Source organism: Onychomys torridus, chromosome 11 (genome assembly GCF_903995425.1).
Source record: "Onychomys torridus chromosome 11, mOncTor1.1, whole genome shotgun sequence".
Lineage (NCBI taxonomy): Eukaryota > Metazoa > Chordata > Mammalia > Rodentia > Cricetidae > Onychomys > Onychomys torridus.
This window is the reverse complement of record NC_050453.1, coordinates 36207713-36230544: the sequence shown is the minus strand read 5'-3', so window position 1 is coordinate 36230544 and position 22832 is coordinate 36207713. Positions and strand designations below refer to the sequence as shown.

Here is a 22832-nt window from a genome sequence, read left to right as displayed (position 1 = left end):
CTAATTAGGACACCTGAAAAACTATAATTCTCACATATCCTTTCTGCTCTATTCTATTTATTACTGGATTTTCTGAAATTAAATGCAATTAATGAATAAAATGAAATTAACTTTTCTTTGAGACAAGTCTGCTTTCCCTACCAATCACAGGATTTTCTTCATCTTTTTGTTGCTTATTGTACATAACATTTGTGACAGAAATGATATGCGTAAGTTGCAAGTGAAAGTTCTGTTTTGCTTAACAGTGTGAGTTACATTGACTTCCCTCTTTGTTGTTCATCTTTTCGTAATTGCTTTATCTATATCAACATTGCAAATGTTATCTTTAAATATTCTGTAGAGTCCATATTGGGTCAAAATGTATACATGTGCATTTTTCTCAACACCTTTTTAATCCAACAGACAAATCCAACTAAGAAGTTGTTTTTTCAAAGAAGAAGAAAAAGAAGAGGAGGAGGAGGTGGTGGAGGAGGAGGAAGAGGAGGAAGAAGAAGAAGGAGGAGGAATAGGAGGAGGAGGAGGAGGAGGAGGAGGAGGAGGAGGAGGAGGAGGAGGAAAAAGAGAAGCCACACTCACAAAACCCAAAAAGACGATGTACATTTTTAACTAGAATGACACCCCTTGCCTCCCTCCACCTGCTTTGAAGTAGAGCTCTTTAAGGTGTGTGCCAGTGTATGCCTTTTCCCGAGCCATTTGGATGATGCTGCCACAGGAGATATTTTTGCATTACAAAGACGCAGTTCTAAAAATGCAGAGCAGGTAGTTAATAACTAAGATCCTGGGGGATGGAAAGGAGGAGAGTGCATCATCAGCCAGCTGGGGGCTGACCTGATTCCCTAGAATCCCCAGCCCTCTTCCTCTTTCCTCCCAACATCCTTCCTTCCCTTTTTCTCGTCCCCCCACCCCCCTTTTCCCTTCCCCAGATAAGCAGCTCCGGGAAACAAAGAGCTGGGCTCTCCAGACCTCAGCACTGGAACCTAGGGCTCTCTGAGAAGCATCTCATTTCGGGGACCAGGGCTCTCGAGCTCTGTGTCCCCTCCCCAACCTCCCCCGCCTCCCTAGCTTGCTCGCTGCTCCCTCCCTGCTCGCTGCCTCCCCCACCATAGCAGCGCTGGGAGGAAGGCGGCCAGGGCTCAAGATGGCTTTAGCCGGGCTCTGCGCCCTGTTCGCCTGCTGCTGGGGGCCAGCTATGGTGCTGGCCACAGCTGCCGGCGACGTGGATCCATCCAAGGAGCTGGAGTGCAAGCTCAAGAGCATCACGGTGTCGGCGCTGCCCTTCCTGCGCGAGAACGACCTGAGCATCATGCATAGTCCCTCGGCCTCCGAACCCAAGCTCCTCTTCTCTGTGCGCAATGACTTCCCGGGAGAAATGGTCGTGGTGGACGACCTAGAGAACACGGAGCTACCCTACTTCGTGCTGGGTGAGTCCCTGGAGAGGTCGAAGAGGCCGGAGGAGGCGCTGGACCGGTGCCCCCACCCCCACTCGGCCACTCCACACATCCACTTGCTGCCGCCACCTCCCCTCCCCCACACTATTTCCCCGGAACCGCCCCACTGCTGGACCTTTCTCCACACCCACTTGCAGGCTGGCACTTTGGCCTTGGTGCACCTGATGTCTCCCCAAATCTGATTAATCTAGGGACCCGACCCCCCTTCTCAGCTGCCTTGCCCCAAAGGAACAGGTTGCTGGAGTGTCTATGAAACCTTCCTCAGCCTTGAGCTGGGAGTTTTCATTCAGGAACACATCTGAACAGCGTCAGTTTCCAGCCCAACTCTTATAGGCCTCTCTTCCTGCTTGCATGCCACATGCTTGGCTCTTTGCTTCACACCTTTGGACACCTATGCCCACCCACCGCCATCCCCAGGCCTTAGGAACAGGAATTCTGTGGTCACCTTGCCAGCATGTGCATGCCTTACTGCAAGAGCTGATCATCACTCATCCAAACCCCTCCGTTTGTCACCAGAGCTCTGACACCCTTCCTTCCAAACAAGTTTCTTAAGTGACTGGAGTTCATCTTGGGAAGTTGTACCTCCATGCCTAAAGCTAACAACCTCCTTATCCCGGTACCTCCACATCCCCATGACGCTCTTGTTTAAGGAAATGGCTCAACTACTGCTATTGCTGTCCTCTGCTAAACTTCCTTGGGTGGGTATAGATATTCATGCACACAGAATGGCCTCCCTGGGCAAGAGGCTTTTCTGCTGCCCTTTGTTTGCATCTCTCTGATCCCTTTCTCATAATTTTCTAACAGTCACAAAATTCCTTCAGATACTGAATTTTATGTCATGTTGACTCTCCCCTTTTTGTTTTCATTACCAGAATCTTGTAACATCTCTCTACATCTCCATCTGAAGCTCCACATCTCTCCATATTGCCCACACCCAACTGTGCAGTCCGTTTCTCCAAAAGAGAATGGGCATAGTTTTACAACATGCTTCACATATTCTGATTTTGTTCAGGAGAGAAGTTAAGGATAACCATAATTCAGCCTCGAAGTGGGGAGAGAGAGAGAGAGAGAGAGAGAGAGAGAGAGAGAGAGAGAGACCAGGATACTGCTACATTTACTTAACATCCTACAAACTCAAGCTCACTTTACATGAATGTAGTTCCCTGCTAGCCATGTGTAGGTTGAAGCCACAGGTGAAATTATAACCTCTTTCCCTGGTCTTCTTTCACAAAGATGCATCTTTATACCAAGAACATTTAGGGAGTAGGTGAGTAAACCACTGTTCCTGAACCACAATGGAAAAGTAATTTTAAAAATTGCCTGGTCCTATGAAAAGTTCATTTACAGTTCCTGGTGTGCAGCTCAGTTAAACCCATTGAAGCCAACTACACACTTGAATGGATTATTTTATTTTTTTTGCAGGAAAAATACCAATAACATAATGAAGACTGGGGACTGGCTAGAAATAGGAACAGTGTGGCTGTGGTACTCATTACAACACACAATTTGTCGAGTTATTCAGTGGATGTAAAGTTCATGTTGAAGTCATGCTGATGTGCAAATACAATCTGTTCGTCATGCTTTGTAAGAATGAATGTGGAGAATTATATGTTTCTAAAGAGGCTGTTTGGGGTTCTGCATGCAGTATTTACTGTGTATAAAGGTGGACATATGTAGATAAAAAGGGGAGTTGGGCTAGCAGGTTCTGAGAACTCCACTTCTCTTTTTGAAGAATCCCAAGGCAGGACCATATACTGTGATATACCTAAATGAGCTACATATCCAAAGCTCAGATGTTCAAGAATGGGTTTTCTATGCCTTTGTACAAAACTGCCCACTGCAGCACCCTGTTGAGGTTGCTATGGTAACCTACTGCACTAAGGCACTTTCACTTCAGAATCAGAAAGTGCATGATTGTTATCCAATCTCTCAGTCACCAAAATATGCTCAGAAGCAGTGATTTGCTAGTGTCTGTCCCTTTTGGCCTGGAATTCTCAAAGGAGCACCATATAAGTGAGCAGAAAGGGAAAGGAGTCCAAGTTCATGGCGGAGAGACTGAAGGATACTTGTTCTTAAAGTTAACTTTTATGGTCCTGAGTGCTATAACTCAAGACTCATAGTGAGGGATGTAATAATCTGTGGTAAATTTCTTCTCACACTTCTCTGGAAGCAAAGCAGCTACCAGTCAGTAGTTCTGGGACTTTATGAAGCTCATATTTCTTAGCTCTCTTTGCTACTATCAGGACACAGAAGTTAACTAAAACATGCCTGGCCCAGGTGCTTTCTAGTCAACAGGAACACAGATACTTGTGTGTTTGGGTATTGACAAACAGGACTGCTGAGGAAAGAGATGCTTCTGTGAGATGAGCAGGCTCCATGGAGCACAGACTTAGCAGCGCCTTGGCCAGAATCAGGTCCTATCACTCCTGGAAAAAACTGAGAATAAATAACATAAACAAATGTTGGCTTTCTTTTGCTCTGAGGATCAAATAAGACTTTTCTCATTCTAAGCAAGGGTCTTCAAAAAGTGATCTTGCTGCCAACTTTTCAAGTTCCTTATCCTTTCAAATCAGCTGCAGTTTTCAGGATTCCCTGAAAGTTTTTCACATGCCTCCTTCTCCCTTGAGGGCTCTTTATCCTTTCCTTGCCCACAGCTGTTCAGTTGTATGAATGTTTCACCCATGTTACCTTTTTGTGAAGCCTTCCCTAACACCTCCACAGACTACAGACCACTGTCATCTGGAACACTTTTGTGTCTATTTGCAAAAACTAGAAAGATTATATATATATATATATATATATATATATAATGTGAAATAAAAGGTTTATTTGACTTGGCTTTGTCTAGGAGAACTGAAGGTATTTGAGGTCTTGTGGAAAGATTAAGATGATAATGGTGACTGTGAATACATGGATATAGGAATGGCCTGGCTATGTATGGAGATTAGACTACCTTGACTAGAGTGGACCCTCAATATGGAAATGGTGGGAATTGCATGTGGTTCTGGAGAGTAGGTCAAGGCTCTCCACATGTCAGGCAGGAGGGCTGACTAGACACAGAGAGCAGTGACAAGTGACATGTGGCTCCAGAGACTATCTCAGCTATCATCCCTGTCCATTTTACTTGTAAGATAGTCTCATGAGGTAGGGTAGAAGCAATCCTTGTCTCCTGTTCTGTGAGGTGGAAGTTGCAGACTGTGGTACAAGGGTAAGATGGCACTTTAAGTTATGTCTTCTTTGGCTATCCAAAGCTTTGAATTGGAAAGTTTATGTTCTGGTCCCGTCACCTCTAGCTTTCCTGCCTTTCCACAAATATGAATTTCATTGTGAATGACTGTCTTCTCTATGGTACTTGTCAGGCAACTCCAAGCCAGATAATCTACACCTCAGCTTTCTGGTGTGTTGTGAAGATTTTTAAAGAATTGCAAAGCAACTGTAATTTCTAACTGAAAATATTTGGGTATATAAGCCATATTATCCTCTTGGGAGAATTCAAAGGTTTACTAAATTAATATCTCAACTGAAATTCTTTTCTCAGCTTTCATAATGGCAGATATTCCTGCTTTGGGGACATATTTCATCTTGGGGTAGAGTTAATGTGAAGAGGGACATCCAGCTCTTCTGTGATATGAATAGGATGTGTTTATCATTCCCAATAGCATCTGAAGAGGGTGTTCTTCTGCTTCAAACATAACTCTTGAGCCCTTGTATATATAGAACTCAGTGAAGAGACAGCTTATCCTCACACCTTGGTGTTTTGCATTAGCTGCTGTGGGTTTAACGGAAGAAAGCACACCTAAGGATAAATTAGTTAGCCTGTAGAGGTATAGCAAGGGCCCATATACAAGATGCTGTCAAAAGTATCTGGAGCAGTCCATTGTGTTGGTTAAAAGAACAGGCTATGAAGGCAGATCCAGTATCAGCGTCTGGCTTGCCACCCTTTCCAACAACAGAGAAGAGTGAAGATCACTGGAGATAATAAATTGCTCAAGGTCTCATTGTTAATAATGGATTGATCTGTCACTTAAACTTAGGACAGGTATGACATTTAAGCTTTTCTCTATGCCTTTTGCTGTATGCTTTAATTTTTTTCAAGATCTATCCTTTTATACAGTTAGATAAAGTCTTTCTGGCAATGAATAGAATAGAGAAAATATACTCACCTGCTTTATACAGAGAATTCCTTTGTGTGAAAATGTCTCTTGAACAGCTTTATTCATTTAGAGTTTCCTCACACAAGCCTTAATGCTGAAGGTGAACTCCATCAAGAAACACCCTAGAAGTTTTATTTGGCTATGAAAGATTTGGGAATTCTTATTCGTATTCCTGTTTTACTACTTGGAGGTATATTTTGGCATCCAGAGGCATGATGAATCCACTGGGTGATGATGATGATAATAATATGTTCAATATTCTGAGTGGTGCCCCCCTAGAAATGCAAACTGAGAATCTGAGGGCGAGGGGACAATGAGGACATGCAGAAACACTGTATGTGGCTCCTGTAGGAACCTTCTGATTTTTGTTTTATGGTCTTTTGCTTAGAATCCATGGTCAGAGCCTAGTGAGCTATCCTGTAGTGAGCAACTGGCTTCATATACAACACTGAACAGCATTTTCTCCTTACAGGTGGGCTTTGAGCTAACATGAAACACTTGAAGTACTTCAACATCCCCAACTTCATTTCACAGATCTCTCCATCTTCCATTAAAAGGGGGTCTTAAAAATGTATTTCCTGTATTTCTCTTGCTCTTCTATATGATGAACTTTAGGTTAACAGTGAACACATTTATACAGAGTGGCGACCTCATCTGAGAAATGGTGGGATGAATAATGGCAATCTTAAGCTCTAGTTTTCAACACTTAAACAACACATACAAGCAGAACGTGCTAATTTATAGTATTGAGAGGGTTATTATTTGCTGTTTCTCCACAGAAATGTAGATTTTTACATCAAAGGGGTTTTGAATGTAGGAATGATGAATTTTACGATGCTTCAAGTATTCTTCAAGATGTGCTGATACAGCTTAAATTCAAGACATTTGAGCTCATGAAAGAAAAATAAATACCAGCTTAATTTCTTTATTCCTCTTTGGAGGGAAGATTGAGCTCTTGTTTTATAGAGCAAAGGCATATGCATCCATATGCATGTGTACACACACACACACACACACACACACACACACACACACACACATCCATATGCATGTACACACCCACATACACATCCATATGCATGTACACACATACCCACATACATCCATATGCATGTACACACACACTCCCTCCCTTACTTCCTCCTGTTTTTGCATTTTCTTTGATTCTGCCCTCCCTTTCCTAGCTTTAAATATAATTAAACTTAAATGGCTAGGAGTTTCTCAGATAAATGCCAGTTTATGAGGACAGAATTTGGTACATTTTCAGCAAAGACATGTCAAATCTTAATTTCTTCACTTTTATACCACATTCAGATAGATGGCCACAGACTGTAGAGAAGATGTATTTTAAGCAAGTTAGTCACCCAGGACAAGTTAGCCTATGACAATTTCTAATGCAATGACATTTACCACCATATTATGTATGGTGGTACAAATATGACGTCCTTTAAAACTTTTATAAGAAAATCAAAATATCTCCATGGACCTTCATGAGGATTCTTTTAAAGGAAGAAACCTCAGAAAAAGTAAGCTGTTGCAGATGGAAATCTGAATTGATACCATGACTTTTGTAAAAGCGGAGTTGAAAATGTGCCGACCCAAAGATCCAGCCATTTCACTTCTAGCTATGTATCACACGACAAAGAAAGTCTTCAGTGTATACACAGGAATATTTGCAACAGTGCTGTTGGTAGTAACAAAACCCGGACACACCATGAGTGGAAGATGGAAAGTAAATACAGTGACACATCCACCTATATGATGTGATCTAGCCATCCTGTGTAGGGACAGGTACAGATGTGGCCACATGTTTATGCCAAGAAAGGACACAAAAGACAAAATAAAGAATGGAGTCACCTCCATTCTTAGAAAACAGAAAATGTCTTAATGAGGAAGAAGAAAGGGGAGTTTGAAGATGATGACAGGACTTGATTGGGGTCTTTGTGGTTGTTGTTTAGTTTTGAAAAACATGCTTCATTATTCAGAACAATTTTAGACTCATCACCACTCAAGCCCTCCTCCCGTTACCTGTTCCATCAGTACGGTGTTCTTGTCACAGTTGAAGAACCAGCTTTTGCCTTTTCGCTCATGGGCCCATCCATGGCATTACACTGCATTTAGTTGTCCGGTTTCCTCAGGCTTCTCTTGCCGGTGATAGGTTCTCAGATTGTTCTTAATGACCTTGACAGCTTGAAGAACATTGCTCAGCTGTTTGTAAAACGTTCTCCCATTGGGACTAGTCTGGTCTTTCCCCAGTAATTAGAAGAGATGTGGGGTTTGAGGATGAAAATATATCTTGTCATTTTTATTATACAACATCAACATGGCTGCTCACAGGTAATGTTGATCGAGACTGTCTAATGAGGTTGTGCTGTGAGGTCTCCTCTGCAGAGGTTCACTTTTCTCCCCAATCCATACTCTGTACCAGCAGAATACATTGCTCACAGACCACACTAAGCTACCCATGGTCCACTTACTTTAAAGGCTCAGTGTCTGTATAAATTATTTAAAACCATCCTATATGAGAGAATTGTATTTATTTATTTAATTATTCACTCATAACAAGTGCACTCATAAATATTTCTTTCATACTCTAGGAAATAAAATTTATTTTATATTTGAGGTTTTTTTTTGAGACAGGGTTTTTCTGTGTAGTTTTGGTGCCTGTCCTGGGTCTCACTCTATATACCAGGCTGGCTTAGAACTCACAGAGATCTACCTGGCTCTGCCTCCCGAGTGCTGGGATTAAAGGCGTGCACCACTGCTGGCCAGCAAATATATTTGGGGTTTTAATTCAATTGCTTGTTCTAGCTTTGCCTAACTCTTTCAGTAGGCTTCTGTATATTTCAAATGCCCCTATTAGTGTGGAGCTGTGTTTTGAAGACTTTCTTACTTTTAGTCTATGTAAGTTCTTCTAGGTTTATTTATCCACATGTTACACACTCCTACCTGAAATAGTTCTGTTTCTAAGGTTCACCGATTCCTTGTTGGAAAACGGTGTTAGAAACCAAGATCTAGGCCCCAGGAGTTATTTTATGCATTGACTAGGTATTGTCGGAACAAAGGAATGGAATGTGTATGCTGACTCACCCACACATGTATTCCTAGTGTTTCTGCATCTGTAGGTATATTAAGCTAAGCATCAGTTAGCACTGAGGACTCTAACTCTATTCCACTCTCTATATTACTAATGCATTAGTGAGCCGTTCCACACTACCCCTCCTGATTATCTCACTTCAACAATGAGAAACCTGGCCCTGATCATCTGCCATCCAGTTATTCAAAATTTCACTTCCAGTGTGCAGTTTATAGTGGTCATTAGAACTTGCCTATCCATGCCCCTGTGGGAATGACTTTAGCAGCTAGAGTACAGCTTTGGATATAGTTTCTTTTGCGTTAGTCATAAACACTACTCATTTTCAAAGTTGCGTGGGTCAGCACTTACCCCTCCCTGCCTTTGTTGAGACTGCTCTCATATCTCTACTGGAGTTAGTGTTTTTGTCACCTTCTTCAGCCTATCTTAGGGTCCTCAAATGTCCTAGATGATTTCTTTTAACTTTCTGCCATTAGAGTTGGCTCTTTGCACTCTAATGTTACATATTTTGTTAAATGTGCTTGTGTTGGTGCCTCTCATGTTTCCCTTATGTGGTAATATATCCATGGTTATGGGGTTATACAGATTAATTTGACTATCCTACAAAATATCTCAACCTTCCTTCTTCCCACCCTTACTTCCTTACTCCTGGACTCTGGGTGGAAAAGGCAGGCTCTTCAGTCAAATCTAGGTGTATTTGTCTTCTGTGTCTTTCTTTGTCTCATAATTTTTCTTTGCATGTTCAGGAAGTTATCTTGACTCCTAGAGGTGTTGATATGTTTGACACACACATTTATTATCCTGGCAGGATTCTCGCCCTGATCCTGTATGCTTACAACAGGGCCAATCAGGCAATATATTGTCTCCCAGTTTTGCCAGGAAACATTTGTGTGCTTTTTTAAATTTATTTATTTTTTATTTTTTTTAATGATACCCATTCCCTTGATGTCTACCAGCAGCATCCTTCTTGTAGATTTATACCTAAGTGGCCAAAGGAACAAGTCCATATTTGCTAGACATCTTAATGAACAGATGTTGAGCATCTCCTTTTTAAAAATTGTCTTCAGTTTGTCGAGAAGGTGGCTCTGGACACATTGTGGGATCAAGGGGTTTGATTCAGCTCCTCAAGTCTGTGTGCAAGCACCTCTATCTGCCAAGTCACTTTGCTGTCCCACAACTGTCACATACATTTTTATTTATTTAGGTATTTATTTATAGAATGAGACCCATGTAGCTTGGGATGGTCTTGAATTTGTTTTTTTTAAATATTTTCACTTTTTATTCCTTTAATTAAATATACATTTAATGTAATAATGTTAATACAAAAGCATACTTGCTTGGCTTTAGAAAGCACATGGTATTTCTTATGTGTCTGATGTAAGTTTAGCTTTGGCTCCAGGAGCAGAGAGCACACACAATCAATAGAGTTGGAGTAACAACTACCCCACAGCTCACTCTCCAGGAGTGACCAGGGGTGGGTGAACAACAGCTTCGGTGCTATAATGAGACACAGACACACAGGTCCATACAGGTGTTCCTTCTCAGTGACTAAAGTCACAGATCACTGTCTTTGCATTTCTCTGAACTTTCACTTGCCTTAATATATCAGTTAATGTTTATGTCACTTTGCTAGGTTGCGTTTATTATTATACAATTCTTGCAAGAGGAAGACGAAATGAAAAGAAGTTAAATGACCTGATATCACAGAGTTACTAAGATTTGCAGGTAGAACTAGACCCACATCTGCAGATCTTCATCCCGCACTTATATTTGAAAGTGGCTGACACTAGCTCTGCCATCAGATAGCACAGAGGTACTTTCTGACTTGTTGTCGGTTTATAATTTATAAGTCACATGTAGAGAGTGTATCTATTGTCACAGGATTATAAGACGAATTAAATAAGCTGACAAAGAAGAGTAATTTGCCCAGACCTAGTCTGTGGTATTGTGTTCCCAAAAATATTGTGCAGGCTAATAAACTTATCTGGGGTCAGAGAACAGGATAGCCACAATATTAAACATGAGGATAGGCAGTGAGTGGTAGCACACACCTTTAATCCTAGCATTCCAGAGACAGAAATACCTCTGCATCTCTGAGTTCAAGGCCACATTAGAAACAGCCAGGCATGGTGACACATGCCTTTAATCCCAGAAATCCAGCCTTTCGTGAAGACCAGAAACTAGAACCATTTGGCTAGTTTAGCATTTGGCTGGTTAAGCTTTTAGGCTTTGGAGCAGCACAGTTCAGCTGAGAGCCATTGAGATAAGGACTCAGAAGCTTGCAGTCTGAGGAAACAAGACCAGCTGAGGAAATGGCAAGGTGAGGAAGCTGTGGCTTGTTCTCTGTCTCTGATCTTCCAGCATTCACCCCAATAACTGGCCTCAGGTTTGTTCTTATTAATAAGACCTGTTAAGATTCCTGCTACACTAGTCACTGACAATAGATCAACATTAGTTCTCCTATCCATTTCTTCTCCCTGAATTGCTTTATGGTTATAGAGCTCCGGGTGGGTATAGGAACATATAGACCAAGTAACCAGATTAATAACGTCTGGTATCAGTTAGGCACTAACTATCAAGGTTCCATGCTAGGTCTTGAACTTCTTATACTCTGGCATCTCCCTCATATGATCTTGAACTGTGGGTGTGCTTGACCACTCCCTTTTCTTTTATGTACTCAGCACTAGATTTATTAAGATTTAGTTGTGTTGTGATGGATGATTATAGACCACTTTGGTCTACTTAGTGACTTCTGAAATAATGTTATTGTTTTATTTATGCCTTATCCAGTTTGGTAATTCCTAATAGCATGTACCTCTGAAGAACTTCAAATATAGGTGGCACAATACAGCGACTAAATTTTAATTTTTAACTTTTAATTAGCTAACTCTCCATCAGGCTAATACATATACAACCTACCATATTTAGCAGTGCATATACAGAACACTGGCACCATCATTCAAAGGATTACAAATGCTGTAGAACACTCCATTGTGGATATTGACCGCATTTTACCAGCTTCTTAAATGGCTGACACCCAGGTTGCCTCCTGCTGCTCACTGCTGGACACAATGTCTCAATTATCATCTTTGTGCATATTTCCTTAAGCACTTTTGGGGAAATTCCCATGTCTGGCATATTTACCAGGAGGAGAATTTCTGGTTGATAAAGATGATAAATATTTAGCAATTTTGCACTTGAGTGGTTTATACCGGTCTGTACTCTTCTCATCAGTATGTGAAGGTTTCTATACATGCCCCCTCTCCAGTTGTCCTTACATAGTTCTGAAATAGTTGTCAGTCCATTAGACTGGCATCCCATTGCTAGTCGGTTTTGTATGTTGTTAGTATTCAGATACTTGGTAGAACATCACTTTGTCTATAATGTGAATTATAAACATTTAACATGATGTTGACTATTTTGCCTTTGATTTTATTCATTTTGTTTTTGTTTTTGTGGAGATCTCATATAGCCTAGGCTAGCCTTTACCTACCAAGTTCTGGATTGATAAATGTGCACCACCATTGCAGATCTTATTTTTATTTGTTCATTTTGTTCCTGGGTTTTCAGAAAGATTTGAAATTTATAAAATTAAAGGCAATAATGATTTATTTTGGAGTCTACTCTTTTTCCATGTCTTAGCCAAGAACGTTTTCTGTATGTTAAGATTATAAAATGATTCATAAGTTTTATTTTAATACACAATTGTTATTCTTTACATTTAAATATTTAGTGGATATTGAACTTATTCTGGTATGTAGTAAGACATATAGCCTTGTTTGGATATGCTATGTGAATTAATCCCTATAGTTACTCAGATGTCTGTACCATTCCTTAAACAACTACAGATTTCCCTCTGATTTGAGATGCCACCTTTACTATGTACTCATTTGATAATATATTTAGGTCTGATTCTGAAATTAGGTTAAATTGAATAAAAATTAGCATATTACAGAAGAGTTGATTGTTTTTCCCTTCATAAATATTGTTTTTATAATTAAATGTTTTTTAGTATTTATAGAGCTAATGATAGGATTTTTCTCCTTGGATTTATTTGAAAAGTGAATTATATACATAGATTTCCTCATTTTGAACTGCTTTTGCATTTCTAAAACAGTCTTTACCTGGTAATAATTAATTGTTCCTTGAATATGAAATTGGATTTTGTTTGATAATATTTCATGGAGAGTACATTGAACCATTATTTCTAAGTGAAGCTATTCTTAGGTTTTCTGACTGTGTAGCCTTTGTCAGAATTAGTATCAATTTTACATTTGCTCCATAAAAGTAATTGCTTCTTTTTCTAGAACAATTTAAACAGCATTGAAATGATCTATGGTACCTAAATCACCGCCTGGTGATAGGATGATTATAATGACCAAATTGTGAATTAGTGACTTTGTTGGTGAGATAATGAACATGAAAGTAAGAGGTCTAAGTCAAAGGATGCTGGGATATATGAATGGGTCATAGCACTTCTTGGTTTGGATGAGAAATTATTAGCTGTAGCTTAAGAAGCAAGTAGTAGAAAGGGCAAGTCCAAAAGTAGGTTAAAGGATGTAAATAGATACTTTGGTGCCCATGTTTAAAGTGACAACACATAGTTAAAGGGACATGAGATTAAACATGTACACCCTAGCAGTACCTAGTGAAATTTCTTTTTAACTGGTTCTAGACTGTGGTATGATTGACACCTTATCTAGTTTCCTAGTGATTCTATTTTTCACTATAATCTCTTTGCACAGAGCATCTTCTGGTACACTGAAAGTCTGCACACTGTCTGTGGTCCTGACTCTGGCTTTGGATTTCCTGCTTTCCCCTGGAGAGCTACTTTCTCTACATACATATTGCCTTTGACTCATTCTTTAACACATTCATTTCCTCTTCTGCTCTTTTCTGTGTTCCCCTTTTTCTCCTTTCTAGTATTTCCTGGTTGCCTAATATGGCGAATCTTGATTTTTAAATTGGCATAGGAAATTAATAAAGCATACCTGAGTGTGTCAGTAAGCGTGTTTTCAAAAGCTCACGGGATCATGGATCTTGAGGGCTATGACTTCATTAATTGCTTTTCTGATGGGTTCAGAATTTAGATAGACTTTCATGAGATCGTGGAACTGTTAAAGGTGCAGTCTAGTTGGAAGAAGTGATTTGGTGGGAATATGCATTTGGAGGCTATATTTTGGCCATTTCTCCTTTGTATTATTTATTCGTCTTTGATTCCTGGCTTACACGAAGTGAACAGCTTTCATCCACCATATTTTCCTCCATGATGTTTCTGCCTTGGCATGGTCCTAAAGCGATGGAGTGAACTTTGTACTTAAACCTCTAAAATTGTGGCTGAAATAAGTCCTTTTTCTACTTGTTTCTCTTGTATATTTGTCACAGGACCAAAACTATGACCAGCACAGTGGCTTTTTTTTTTTTTTTTTATTCTAGCACTGACCTGGGGCATAATCTAATGGAACATCATGCCAAGTGCTGAAATGTGTCTCCTCTGAGATGTATCCCATGCTCATGGGACGGATGGCAACTTCCCTTGCCACTCCATTGCATCTTCCATAGCGTGTATTCTCAGCCATCACAACCATGTATGGGCTCCAGAGTTCACTGAATATAAAGTGAGTATATGAATATAAATTCTAGCCACAGAGTTACTTCTCAAGTGAGATTTTTAAATGGGCATGATAGGCTAGCTTCTGGGGGGGGAAAGGAGTCTGTGTAAAAGTAACTCAGAAGAGAAAAGCAAGCTTATGACCCCTCAGGTGACAGCTTTGGGGTCAGTGGTTAAGTTTGGCAGGATTTTCTGCTTTATTCAATTGTTTAGAAGCCTAAGCTCCTTCTGTCCTATTCTTCTGCTATTGTGCAGGCCAGAACCCTCTTCTATGGCAAGGCAGTTCAAAAGGATGCATGGATTTCCTGAAGGGAAAGGGTACATGTTTTCAGGATAACACTTTTTTTTTTTAATTTAAGGAAATGAGGAAATGCTGCACACATCCTTTATACTTCCATACCACACCTGGAAATGAATGAAATGTTATCTAGGTGGCCACATACTAGACTTAACTCAAGAAAATGAAGGAAAGACATGATGGAAGAAGGGGAAATGGAAAGGAAGGTGTATTTTTTTTTGTAAACACCACATATAAGGATACCTCCAAAATAAAGAAGCATCCCTTGGCACACACACACAATTCTGCTACCCTGCCAAAACAACAGTTATTTTTGGGAGTTCACCCCTGCACTCCTGCCTTCCTCCTGCCTCATTTTTAGCATGCAGGCTGCTCACCAGTGTGTTTGACACTGGTCCTAGTTTGTCTTTCATCTGTCTCTTGCCTTTAGACAAGCTGTATTAGCTTTGTTGACCCAGATTAACAAGTGTTTTCTGAAAGGACAAGGTGGTAAATACTCTCAATCTTAGGCCACTGGGTCTCTACAACTGCTCAATAGACCCTTATAGTGGAAAGGCATCCATAGATACTAGGTAAATATAATAAGTGAATGAATGACTGTGGCTATGTTCCACTATAATTTTATTTAGAGAAGCCAGCAAAAGATGAGCAGCCTTTCATATAGACAGTACATTTAATGTCCCACTTTATAATTCCCTGATACCCCCTGTGCCACAGTCCCCCCTTCAGACTGTACACTGATGACTGTGACCCCACTCTTCTGTTCCCTACATGTGTCTCACTCTGATATTGTCCTACTTGGCACAATTTCTATTCCAACCTTTCTCATGCTCTCCTTCCACTCTGCCCCTCATTTGGTTCTTGGAAATTCACCAGTATATTGACTACCTTGTATTTTCCATGTGCATTAGAGTGCTCTGACACTATCATCTCCTTATAATGTACAGTTCATCATTACATTCAATTGTATTCTTTTTGTAACTATAGAGCATCCAGCGCTCAAATGAGCAGATGAAAATCATCTCCCAAAATCTATGGGAATTTTCTTCTAAGTCCAGAGCAAATGCTGAGGTTTGTATATAAATGTTCTTATTTGTATGGATTCCAGGCGCTATAATTATCTGAGTTCTAATCTTCATTTGTTCATGAAAGTTGCTTATTATTTTTTATTGACCTTGATGAACTTCCTCTCACATTTCCCTAAGTGACTACTTCAGACATTGGAAAAATAATTAAGCTTTCAACTTAGTTCCTACATTTTTATACTTGCCAAGATCTTGTCTCATAACTTACCTAAAGTTCTGAGGCTATTAGGCATAAATGACCTCTGATTTCTCTGTAACTCCAACCTCTAAATGTATACATTCTGCTTTCATTATTAGTTTCCCTCCAATTTCTAATATGTTCTAAGCAGATGTTGAATCCCAGATGTGACTCTTGACTCTGACAATATAATCAGAAATAAAGGAGACATAACCATGTCACAAAAGCAAGAATTCTATCTCTCTAGGCTCTCACTGTTTCTGCCATTCTTCTCTTCTAGATTTCCACTCTTTGCCCCAGTCCCTCCTTTCATCTTACAAATATCCCCAAGTCTCTTTATCCACCAGCCTTTGCGTGTTCCTGGCCAGCACTGGTCCCCGAATGTCAAATCCAGTTCACTCCTTCTACGTTCTCTTATCTTAGTTAGCCCTTCATGCTGTTGCCCTTCCTTGAAGTGAGAGTATGGGTTTCATTGTCAGACTGATAATAAGATAATCAAAACAGCTCCAGGTATCACATCATGTGGGACATTGTTCAGAGGAAGAGTCAAGAATGATTTTGGTTATTCTCTTGAAAGAAAGGAGGCTGCATTTTCCCAGTAGACCCTGGAAGCCACTCCTTGCTACTTTTTGGTATAGTAAATAGAACAGAACTGTGTCTTGCGCGTCCTTGGACCAGTTTCTGTTCAGAATGATACAGTAGTTAGTGGGCTCTGAAGAAAAATCAGGAACCATTCTGGAGCTGAAGTCAAACTATCAGGTAAAGGAGCTACCTCAAGGTCACCCCTCCAACTCTCTGCCTTCTACTGCCAAATAGTGACCTATTGATTACATTTGTGTCTTAATCCTTGAATTTCTTCCATTCTTCTGAATGTGTGTGTGTGTGTGTGTGTGTGTTTATGTTGTGTGTGCACATGTGTTTGTGGTGTGTGAATGCATATGTGTGTTAGTGTGTGTGTGGTGTTTGCACGTGTGTGTGTGTGTGTGTGTGTGTGTGTGTGTGAGTGATGTGTTAGTGCATGTGTATATGTGTTTGTATTGTATATCTTAGGTGCAAACTCTTTCTCAAAAATTTCTGAGGGTTCCTTGCTCTTCATAGCATTCCATGTACATATCTTTAGTAATATTCTAATTCTAAAATTATTGTCTTCTCCATTTGACCACTCCATGAAGCTTCAAGCTCTTTCAAGGAAGATAGTTTCTTAGCCAAGCACAATTGTTCATAACTACGGTGCCAATGCTACTCAGGGGTTGATAGTTCTGGGCTAGCCCTGGTTTCACAGATATTGTTTCAAGACAAACACCCCACCAAACCATTTTTAATAATCTTTGCATCCAGTTCCCAGCGTGGTGCTTGTGTGATCTGAGCTAGGTCGGCAATATGATCTTGGTTCCACTGATAGTCACCAGACTAACTCCAGAGAGGCCCTATGTCTAGCTCACAGATTCTGAAAGGAATGTACCAGCCCCCCAGAGGTCTGTATGACCCTTTTCAAAAACTCTTTGAAGTGAAATTGTTTTATCATGGTGTTAAGATATCACTGGTCTTTTTTTTGCTGGGTTGATATTTACATTGATTGATATTGTTGGAACCCGTGGGAAAAGCTGTAGACACCTTAACAGGAGTAAGAACAATCACATCACCTGTCATAGCAGCCTTTGTGATTTTCACAATACTCACAGGTTATGTTTATAGATCCAGTGCTTACTTAGGGATGATCAAAATGAAGCAGTATAAACAATTTGTTTGTTAAATATTGACCCTTGTGTACATGTCCTCTGCTAGCCTTAAAATGGGAAATGGATATTTGCTACAAGCTGCAGTGTGATTGTCTGAGACACTATCTAAGCTACATGCTTTGGTCTCATCATACAGTTTTTATTTGAAGGAAAAATGGGCAGAAAAATTGTAGCTTTTCAAATGTATTTAGCAAAGTTTTGCTGTGGGATGTTCTGTATGCTGTGAAAATGGGCTGCTGTGATTGATTGATAAATAAAGTGCTGATTGGCCAGTAGCCAGGCAGGAAGTATAGGTGGGACAAAGAGAGAGGAGAAGGCTGGGAAGTGGAAGGCTGAGTCAGGAGACTCTGCCAGCCGCCGCCATGACATGCAACATGTGAAGATGCTGGTGAGCCACAAGCCATGTGGCAAGGTATAGATGAATAGAAATGGATTAATTTAAGATAAAAAAAAAGCAAGAAGCCTGCCGTGGCCATACAGTTTATAAGTAATATAAGTGTCTGAGTGATTATTTTATAAGTGGGCTGTGAGACTGCATGGGCTTGGCAGGATCCAAAGAGAAACTCTCCATCTACCAAGTTTTCCTTAAAAATGGACAAAAAGGAGCTTGGTTAAATAACAAACACTAATAGTTTGGTTACAAGGCTAAGACTCAAGCTTTCAAGTGAACCATTAGAATATTATAAAAACTTGTAAAGGCCACAGTGACATCACAGATTCCCAATGCCAAAAGACTTTCCTGATAAAGCCAGAAATAACAGACTGAGAATTTTTGAAGCTGTAGCATGAAATGGGCTGACATTCAGAAAATCTATGTAATAAGTATGCTCTGCTATTTTCCAAGTATGGCTTCGAAAGCATGCATGAATAAGAAAAAGATCTTCAGGTTTCAAAATCGACAATGGATTTTATAAAGTGTGTATAGAAAGTTCAACTTCCGTTTTCTGCTCCCACATAGCCCCTCACCCCAAAGAAATTATTTTTTGAGCTTTGATGTAGTTATCAATGAAAAATAAACCTAATCATTTATGATTTCATATCTGTTTTAAGCAGGATTATCTTTATAAAATTCAACCAAAATAACTTGGTGCTGTGTTTAGTGTAGAGGTTGAAATAAGAACTCAGCTGACTTCTATTAAGACACCATTTAAAGACTTAAAAACATATATTTTTGTGTCTCTGTGTATGAGCATGTGAATGTGGGTGCCTGTGCAGGGCAGAAAAGGGTACCAGATTCTTAGAGTTGTAGTTGCATGTGGTTTTGAGCTGTTTGGTGTGGGTGCTGAGAACTGAAGTTTAGTTTCCTTCAAGAACATCAGAATTTCCCTCTCCAACTCCTAAGACAGCATTTAAAAGCTTTGCAAAAGTATGTTAGAAACTGATATTTTAAACAGGTTTTGTTTTATAAATGTAATTACTTTTCATAGACTCCATGGGTAATGCTGGCATGTAGCAGGGTTGCTATTATTTTTTAAATTGAGCAGTGAATTTTTTTTAACAGATCTCAGTTTGGGCTTCAGATATGGTACATTTTAGTAGACACAGCCCACATGAACAGACACTCCCTCTGGGCTCTGTAAGATTAGGACTGAAAAGGGTTGTGGAGACCAGGAATGTGAGAACTACTGACCCAGTGCATATTGTTTCTCAACTGGGGCTGACTCTGATGCTTCAAGGAGTCACTGCCTTATGAGAATGCTACTGTCCTTGGTTTACATCTCTAGTGTCATATTTCCTACCAGGACATGACTGTGTGTGTGTTGGTATTTCCTAGCCTCTGAACCTCGTGTTCATGCCTGAATGGTACATAGAATCTGGTCAATTAAAGGAAGAAAGACCGACAGATTGACTGACTGACTGACTGACTGACTGAATGTCCATGACCTCATTCTGCTTCTAGTTCTGATCCTTTTTTAAAAATTACTGAAGTGTAATGTGTTTTCTGTGGTTCCTTTGGGGGAGCAGAGTTTATGTCCACAGTAACTTCTACTGACTAGATTTGCCATGCTTAGCTTAGCCTCCTTCAGCCATGTGAGAATGTCTGCGGGACAGGAAGGAATGGTGATCGGTTAAGAGTCTCAGCATTGGGAACTTAAAGGGGCTTTCCGAGATACTTTTGTTTAGCCACTTTCTTTGGGACTTTGGGCATATAGTGAGCCTGGAAGGCACACTGTTATGTTTACCTAAAGGTCACCAGGGAGACCAATTGAGAGACTGACATTTAAAGCAACCTGGGCTTATTTCCCTGGGGCCCTGATATTAAAAGAGATGGTGATGATTATTGTTCTAGAGCTACTGGAAGAGTCTGAGCTATGCTAGGACAGGCACTCAAAATCCCGGACATTTGTCCCTTCATTGATCACCAGAGAAAGGGTGGGAGAAGAGATTCTTCCAGGGCTGAATGTTAACCAATCTAGAGAGTAATCTGTCTTTAGTGTCAGGCCAGAGCTAGGCAAACCTGAAGACTGGACACTTGAGGATCTAAAGATTTAAAGATATAAGGTGTTCTGAAGACCCTAGCCAAAGATTCTGGAACTTTTCAGTGGTCTACCTTTCGAGGTAAGTGATGAGTAAATGGCAGGCTTCCTTATTCCATCAATTATTCCTAGAGTAGGTGGAGAAGAGATTCCTTGCAAATTCCCAATCTCTAACATCCTCAGATGGTATAGCATAGCCTTTGGGAAATACTTTTCTAGTCGGAATCATTTCTGTGGGAAGAGGCTGAAATCTCCCTGAGCCCTATCCTTTCCATATATGCAGTGAGATGTTACTCTACTTCTCCCAGCATTTGAAGACTATCACTTCTTTACTGGTTCAGATTGTGAGATATGGGGATTGGAGTCTAGTCCAGTGAGCCAGCTCTAAAAAGTATGGAGCTCCATTTCCTCCTAGTCACTAAACTTGTTCCTGAGTTAGGCCTTAGGCATTCAAGTAACTTGGCATAGAGATTACATGCCAGAATTTCCTATGATGTCATCAACACAAGGTAGAAACTGAAAACACAGTGTTGCAATGAGCATGCTTTTCATTGGAACTTGGTAGAGTTCCAGGTAAACCGTATGGTAAATGAATGGAATTTTTTACCTGTTTGAACTTGTTCAATATTAGGATTAGTAACTGTGTCTTATTATTTTGAAGTGATGTTAGGCTTTCAGAAAGCTGCAAAACACCACAGAGCATCTTTATATATACCTATGTGTCCTTCATCCACCTTCTCCTCTAACATGTTGCCTAGTTGTTTTATTATAATAAAACTAAGTTGACACAGGTATGAAAATACTTTAAATGGCACTGGGAGTGTCTTTTAAAAAATATAACATTTAAACATATGTTAGAAAATACATGTCAGAAAAACAATAGGCCCAGTTACTGGTGCACTCTTACATTCTAACACTTGTGAAGCTGAGACATAAGGATGATTTCTTTGAAGCCAGCCTGGACCACATATTAAGGACCCTGACTCCAGTTGAATAACCATATCAAGCCTATCATTTCATTGATTTTGTGTGTGTGCATGTGAGTGAGTGTGATTAGAATTCAGTTTCAGAAAAAATAACTTAAAGTATATTTTAATGGAAATGACTAATACTCTACATGGCTAGATTAAATTATGAAAGTATTATTTGAATGGCTGGTATCTTAGAATCTTGTGTTGAAAGAGATGCATGATTTAAATATTTGAAGAACTTATTTCCTAACCCCTTTCTACCTTGGAAGCAGTTTCTACGATGGATGCTTCCAGCATGATGGCTTCCCAGAACAGGTCTTTTGCTTCAGGCTACCACTTGTAAGTGATTTGCATTCTCCATCCAATAGGTGGATGGTGGTCAGACCTAGAATAATGTCCCTGCACACAGCCATAGCAAATCTGACTTCCCTGTAATTCTCACATTACAATGTAGATTGATGATTATGGTGCTGATGATGGAAGTTAATGTTCTTCCAAAGACTAGACATTGACAACAACTTGGAAATGTTCATACTAGAGGGAGATTTGAGAGGGAAATGTAAATTATCCAGTTAATGGATTTTCCCCAATATAAATGCAAAAACTGCTTTAGTCTCCAGGTCAGCATGTAAATCATGCTGCGGCATGGCAGTTTTACGTCCTCTGAGTTCTGTGCAGAGATGATTACTGAGAACACTGGAGCAGGATAGCTGTGTGAGAGCTGTAGATACTCACAGGGGCAGGCAGAAGGCTGCAGGGAGGACTCCTGGGTAGGTTGGAAGGGAATTTGCTGACATCTGTCTTCTGAAGTTCACTGTTTCTGTTCCCTCAAGGAGTCAAAATCACTTTAAATAATTTGTGGCTCAGCCATGTGAGGTTCCCTGCCTCAGAAATCTTGATTCACTGCATGTGTCCTCACTGAGTGAGTGTGAGCTTGGTGAGACAAAGGCCATCAGTCACTGTCTCCCCAGTTTGATCATCTCTAGAGAAGTCAGGAACTTACTAGGTTAAATAATGACTTAAAGATAGAGAAAAAAAAAAGATTTTGGGTAGTGTGGAGTATGCTATGGGGATTGTTATTTTCTCCTCTTTCCTCAGTGAATTTCCCATATAACACAGCCTCATGGCAATCCTCCTGCCCCACTGCCTCCTAAGTGCTGGGATTACAGGCATGAACCATCACTCCCAGAATGGTTATTATTATTATTATTATTATTATTATTATTATTATTATTATTATTTTGCTTCTTAACCAGTGTTTGTTAATGAAAGTATACTCAGCCCACCCAACTTTCAGATTCTCTTGGAGATTTCCTTTTACTTTTTTATGAGGAATCTTGATTGTGAGGAGTGGCAGTGATATATGAGGGGACCTTTGGCCAGTAGCTGTAATTTGCCAGTCTTCTCACATTTCTTATTTATAATGCCTAGGTATCCAGATCAAGCTACATCATCTGGTATTCTGAATTACTTTGCTTAGGTCTTGAGGTACCCTGGAGTAGCAGGATAAGTACAGTTTGCTTTCTGCATTTGTGGCCTTCACATCTGAGGCTCAATCCTAGATTGAAAACATATTGAACACACGTGTGCATACACATCTGTATCAAACATGTATAGACATTTTTCTTTGTCCTAGTCTTCAAACAATGTGATATAACAGATATTTTAATACCACTTGTACTGTTTTAGGTATTATAACTAATCCAGAATAATTTGAAGCATATAGGAGGGTATGGGCAAGTTATATACAAATGCTATATCACTTTTTTAAGGAACT

The 22832-nt window shown here is 40.0% G+C and overlaps 1 protein-coding gene across 2 annotated transcripts in view; it reads left to right on the top strand.

Moving 5' to 3' along the window:
• The first annotated feature begins 663 nt into the window (after nucleotides 1–663).
• Nucleotides 664–22832, top strand: part of Astn1 (astrotactin 1) — a 331275-nt gene continuing 309106 nt past the window's right edge. The window contains exon 1 of one of the 2 annotated variants that reach the window (XM_036202074.1): nucleotides 664–1421. In XM_036202074.1, coding sequence (XP_036057967.1) covers nucleotides 1139–1421 — 283 coding nt within the window. In that variant the 5' untranslated portion in view covers nucleotides 664–1138. The remainder of the gene's footprint in view (nucleotides 1422–22832) is intronic. The other variant, XM_036202075.1, reaches the window with a different exon arrangement.